At 45.0% G+C, this 6,000-nt stretch overlaps 1 protein-coding gene across 1 annotated transcript; it reads left to right on the top strand.

The window, feature by feature from the left end:
• On the top strand, window positions 1-2,517 carry phlda3 (pleckstrin homology-like domain, family A, member 3). The gene is made up of 2 exons (XM_053424765.1): window positions 1-642; window positions 1,879-2,517. The coding sequence occupies exon 1, from the start codon at window positions 252-254 to the stop codon at window positions 639-641; it is 390 nt and encodes a 129-aa protein (XP_053280740.1). The 5' UTR covers window positions 1-251; the 3' UTR covers window position 642; window positions 1,879-2,517.
• The last annotated feature ends 3,483 nt before the right edge of the window (window positions 2,518-6,000 follow it).

Raw genomic sequence — 6,000 nt, 5'->3', positions numbered from 1 at the left:
AGCTCGCCAGAGGAGCCGGGCATGTTCAAACATATCCAGGCAGAGCAGCCTGCCAGGCTCCGCGGTCCTCTGTCCTTGGCTCGTGTTGGATTTATACACACAGATTATGTGAGAGTAGGCTGCTGCCAGTACCAAAGCCACCGCTATGCCATTTTCTTCCCTGAGGAACACGTATCCCTGATCCTATACGAGATGTATGTTTGACTGATTCATCCTGACGCACACCACTGCCGAGGCTCCCCGGCGTGGCCATGTCTCTCCCGGCCAAAGTGATGAGAGACGGGCAGCTGGAGAAGCGCAGCAGCGGGCTCCTCCAGCTGTGGAAGAAGAAGCGCTGCGTGCTCACCGAGGACGGACTGCGCCTCCACAGCTGCAGGGGCTCCAAAGCCAAGGAGCTCCGCTTCGAGCGCATGGTGACGGTGGACTGCGTGGAGTACAAGCGCGGGCTGGTGTACTTCACCGTGGTCATGGCCACGGGGAAGGAGATCGACTTTCGGTGTCCGCAGGACGGCACGGCGTGGAACGCGGAGATCGCGCTGGCACTGGTGCGCCACAAGAACCTGGAGGCGGTGCAGACCGGCAGGAACAGACACCTGTCCGCGGCGCACCTGGGCAGCACCGGGGAGGACGAGGAGCTCTGAGGTAAACCAATTCACTTTGTGTTGAGCGTAATCACAACACTGCGTTATATCAAGACACGGTCGATTTAGACTTTACAAAATTATAGAGCACCCCAACAATCCTTAGGAAGCAAAGGTGGAGAGAAAAACTTCTCATGGGGAGTAACCTCCAGCAGATGCAGAGTGGCTGGTCGTGTGCCTCGACCGGTTGGACTGAGCAGAGAAAAATGTGAAAGAGAGAAGATGTGGGCCGAAATGAAAAGTGAGAGAAGAGAGATAGACCTGGAACAGAACTCAAGGTAGGAAGTGAATGTAGCCCATACATTTGATAAGGCAGAACCAGCTCTTTGTGATTGTCAGTAAATCTCATGTCAAAGCATCACTTCTCAACCCCTTTTCTTTCAAGTCTCAACCAATTGCCATCAAAGACCTCGAAAACCCAAACAGTGCAGCAGAGGTAATCTGCCAGCTTTGTGGTTGCAGGGGTGCTAATAGCCGAAACAAGCCGGAGCTGTGATTGGATGGAGTGAAAACATCCAGTCTCCGGGGGGTGGCACATGACCCAGAGAGCTCAGGCCTCAGGTTTCACTGCTAAAGGTTATTTACAAGCGGCACTTGAGTGTTTACATGTTCGACTGTTGAGTCAAAGTCACATCAGTGTTTCCAGTGCTGTGGGCCATTGCCATTATCGCACCAGAGTGTTCTTAAGACGCAAACTCACTCTAACTTGAGAACATAATTACGATGCAATGTGAGCCTCCAAAATAACATCTGCCGGCCTCTCCCTCACCAGGCAGCCAAGTATTTTTAAACTGCACACAAACACACACACACACACACACACTTATAGGCTACATCTCTCGTATGTAACTGGCATGAAGACGATTGAATCTGTGTGTTAACTTAGCAAAGAGTGCACTGTATATTTTTTTTTTGCTTTTCAAAATCCAGGATGAAGTCAGTAGCATCACATGACAACAGTGTTATTTGTTGAAACGGGTCAGTGAAATCTCAAATGTTGATGAACGGCGCGTGTAAGTCTGAACTATGAGCTCACCATCCAGGAATCCACAGCAATGCTTCCTTAAGAGAGCTGCAGTAGTCAAGTGCCCAAATTAACTTGGTGGCCGTGGTAACCGCGTGATATAACTCAACAACAGATGCACTTTGTAGGAGGCCGTCATCTGCATCAGTGCACAATAATAATAACAATCTAACAACATGTGAATATTTAAAAAATCTGCTTCTCTTTGTCCAGCCTTCCTGTTCTCCTGGGTGTGGACCAGGCGGAGCGGAGATGGGTGGAGGACTCCAGATCCATCGGCATGATTCTGTCGCGCACGGCATGATGGGACGTACTGAGCAGCCGTCAGTGAATATGGATTAACGGACCGAAAACGAGAGTTGCAGATACTCTTCTTGTATTCCCATGCCATGGGTTTACTCACACTCAAACCAAGCATAGGAATCTGCAATACTGTCAGCATGGATGTGGTTTTTTTTTTTCTGTCGTGAGCCCATTGCTTGAGGTCAATGTGGCGATCGCTGCCTAAGGAAAAGAAAAAGATGGCGGTATCTGGACAGACACTGTTTACACCTGTGCCTTGACGTCTCAAACATGTCTTCTATTTTTTGGCCATATTCCCGCGGTGGTTTCTGCCGAAGCAGGAGTCACTTTGTTTCTTCAGTCTTACTTTTAATGGAAACACTTTGGCTTTGAAACGTTTTTATATAGACTGAACGGATCTGCATGTATTTCTGAAGTTGAACATGAAGATTTGAACTCATGTTTGTTGCACATTGTATTCTATATATTTGCAAAAACCATGCACAGTGTTACATGTAAAAAAAAAAAAAAAAAGATCAAATAAATCTTTGCAGTATCCCAAAGAGCTGATATTTCGCTTGAGTTTGTATTTTTTGTTGACTGCCTTGGTTCGCTACAGCCGAGCATATCATGTCTCTTAGAGCAAAACAGCTGCAGTTTATTTCAGGTTCAGAACATTAATTGCTAAGCTCATCTGTTTCCAGTTGTGGTGTAACCTTGCTGTTATAGTCTCTGGAAACTACACACACACAAACACCCACACACAAACAGTGGACCGGACTAATGAGTAGCTCTGTGAGCCTGAGACACGTGTGCTCTAACCTCCATCCACACATACACCTACAGGAGCTTGTGGTTACACCCAGCATGCAATTCTGCAACGTCTGGGCATCAGCAGACACTAGTTAGTGAGGAGTAGCGTATATTGTTCATCCGGGCCTGTGTGTGAGTCAAGACAAGAATATAAGAGCCAGTGTACGAGCTGTGTTCGGCAGTGGAGCTCAGCGCAGGTCAGGGATAAAGGGCCGATTGTGTGGCGACTTCTGTCGCTGCTGTGGAAAACCCCTAAGCTGGCGAAACCGAGTGAGTCAGCCACGGACCAGGAGCGCTGCAGGGAGCAGAGAAACCCTATGATGGATCATTGTACCCAACCATGTGTATGTGTGCATGTGTAGGAAGGTGCAAATACACGGGATACTGCATGTGAGGGAGACCCGTGAAGAAGCGTTGCATGCACATGCCTGTGGTTACCAGGGTGTTCACACTCCTCAGTGGAATGTCCTGTCTAAACATCATAACCTCTGTCCAGGGTTTCTGGTTTTCTTAGAAGATAAACACTGACCTGCAATTTTTTCATAAAGCACAGGCCAGTCCAGGGTTGAATGTTTGGACTTGTTTTTAAACTGATATCACTGCAAATAGCTAAATTCCCTTATTAGTTTATCAGTGTTTGTAGAAAGAGAGAAAGCGGGTGCATACTTCTTTGACCAGGACTCAAGATAACTCTTCAAGGGCTTCAGCCAATTGAGTTGCTGTTTCAGCGTTGCACCACTAGAGGCCTATCTCTCCCCTGTAAAGTAGAGAGAAGTGTGTGAGGTGGACCTATTTTTCAGTTATCTTGGAATATAATGTTTTCATGAGTATGTTTTTTTCTGTATACTATTATGTAATTTAGCCTACAGGGGAACACGAAAGGTGACATCTGTATTATGTTTTTATACATCATGGAACAATGCTATAAAAGCAGGTGGGAAAACACTTGATGATAGATAGAACTCATGATAAAGAAACAAGTAACAGCAGGTTCCAAACCTGTGTTTAACATTTTGGTGGTGAGGCTACCTTTTCATTTTTGTTTGGGTTACTGACAACATCTTGATATTTCACTATCAGTCAAGAAGGTTTGTCTGTTTGCCCAAAGTTTTCCCAGGAGCCTCCCTGTAAGCATGACTTGTATTTTGAACCGCCCCTTGAGATTTAGGTGTGGGTAAACAAGAGTCTACAGTCACGCTAGCAACTTGAGAATGTCAGCCTGCTAACTTGTTTAAATGATCATGTTTACATGCTGATGTTTAGTGGGTATGCTGTTGGAGAATTAGCAACGAACACAAAGTGTTTGTTAAGTGGAATTCTGACCCGAATTTGGCGCCAGAGGAAAAGTCAAGTGGACATCAGAGTTCTTTGGAAGAAACTGTTGTGAACCAATAATGTTTAAAACCAACATTTTGTGGCAATAATAATAATAACAACTTTAATTATAGAGCACTTTTCCAAATCTAAGTTACAAAGTGCTCTACGAGGGCAGCAAAATAAAACAGACAGGTCATAAAATCACGAGGACAGGAAAAAATCAAGGGATCACAAACATTTAAAAGAACTCTAAGACACACAATTATTTTAAATGAATTCTTAAAAATAAAATAGAATTAAAATTCAGGTGAAATCAAGGAAAGCTCTCGGATAGAAGTCTGTTTTAACAAGGGATTTCAGAGAGATCACTGACTCAGCCGACCTGACCAGAGTTTTGAAACCCTCACAGCAAACATTCCGTCCCCTTTACTTTTTAATCTACTATTTGGAACACACAGAAGACTTCTGCCCGAGGATCTCAATGTACGTAACGGCTCGTACAAAACTAAAAAGGTCTGATACGTAGCTGGGAGAAAAGCCATGGGGAGCTTTAGAAGTAATCAGTCAAATCTATTCTCAAACGTACAGGGAGCTGGTGTAAAGACGCTAGAACAGAAGTGATGTGGTCGAATTTTCTGTACAACTGGAAGGGAGCTCGGAGAGTCATACCTCACCTCGCCATCTTAATGAAAATGAAAAACAAACCAAAACATCCTGGATCTGCCTGTTTATCAGGATCCGCTTTAAAATTGAATTGGGTCTTCCTTGGATCATCTCACACCTCTGCATAGAATTTGATGAAAATCCGTTTGGTTGTTTTTTGCGTAACTCCTGCTGAATAACAAACAAACATAACCACCTCGGCGGAGGCAGCATCAGCGTTTATTTCCCACATTTTGATTAATCTTCACGTCCCCTCTCAGGCCCTCTTTGAGCAGCATGGAGAACCCACTCCTGCCTGTGGTTCATCATCTTCACCTTCATCCTCCTGTGCTGCGTGTGCAAGGCCAAAAGCTTCGGGCTTTATAATGGATCTGCGAGAGATAAATGGAAGGAGTACAATTAGACAGTAAGAGAGATGGGCTGGACTAAGAATAGCCTCCACTAACAAAAGAGAACAAGGGAGCCAGACAATGGGAGGTGCAGTTATATAGAGGGACCCCAAACTCTGTTCATCTCACTTCTGTCCATCCTTCCTCTGCTGCTGCTGCTGCTGCTGCATCCCTCTCCTGCGTCTGACACTGGTAAGGTCCCTTCATGGTCTCAGAGCTTTTCAGGTCGGTTCTTCCTTCTGTGTAGATTTTGTTTACAAGCTGAACGGCTGACAGTTTGAATAGATTGAAATTGATCTGGTTCAACCATAGATTTGTTGAATATTTGTGGATTTTAATCAAATATATTTATTTTTTCCTCTAATCGTTTGGGATGAATGTACAGTATAAATACAGGAAACACTGACAAAGAAGTATAGAGCTATAAATTTAATATTGTTAGTTGCATGATTTCACTGTTCCAGAACCATTAATGCACAAACCAGAAAACTCCGATCAACAGTGAAAATATAGAGTATCTGCTGGAAATCTGTTGCCGAAGCACCTCTGTTCAAACCGAAGCATGACATGAACTTTCCAAAGCAGCTTTGGGTTTTAGTTTTTTTTTTGCCATGCCTAGTTTGCTGCACCACAGAGGCTCATAGGCATCCACAAGTTACTGGCGGTAAATCCCTGATCCCGACTGGGCACCCCAGAGCAAAAATCGCTCTCCACAGCTGTCTATCAGTTGTCCACTGCTCTATTTGGGGAGACAGGCCACTCTAAATTCCTCTTCACTAGATAATCCTGAGGAGAAAGATGGGGATGAGGGATGGCTATCAGACTGGAATTTACCTAATCCGCTGGGGGCATATTTTAACCCCATCGAGGG

This window comes from Pleuronectes platessa, chromosome 6 (assembly GCF_947347685.1).
Source record: "Pleuronectes platessa chromosome 6, fPlePla1.1, whole genome shotgun sequence".
NCBI classification, from domain to species: domain Eukaryota; kingdom Metazoa; phylum Chordata; class Actinopteri; order Pleuronectiformes; family Pleuronectidae; genus Pleuronectes; species Pleuronectes platessa.
Note: the sequence above shows the minus strand (reverse complement) of the source record. Positions and strands in the feature narration are given on the sequence as shown.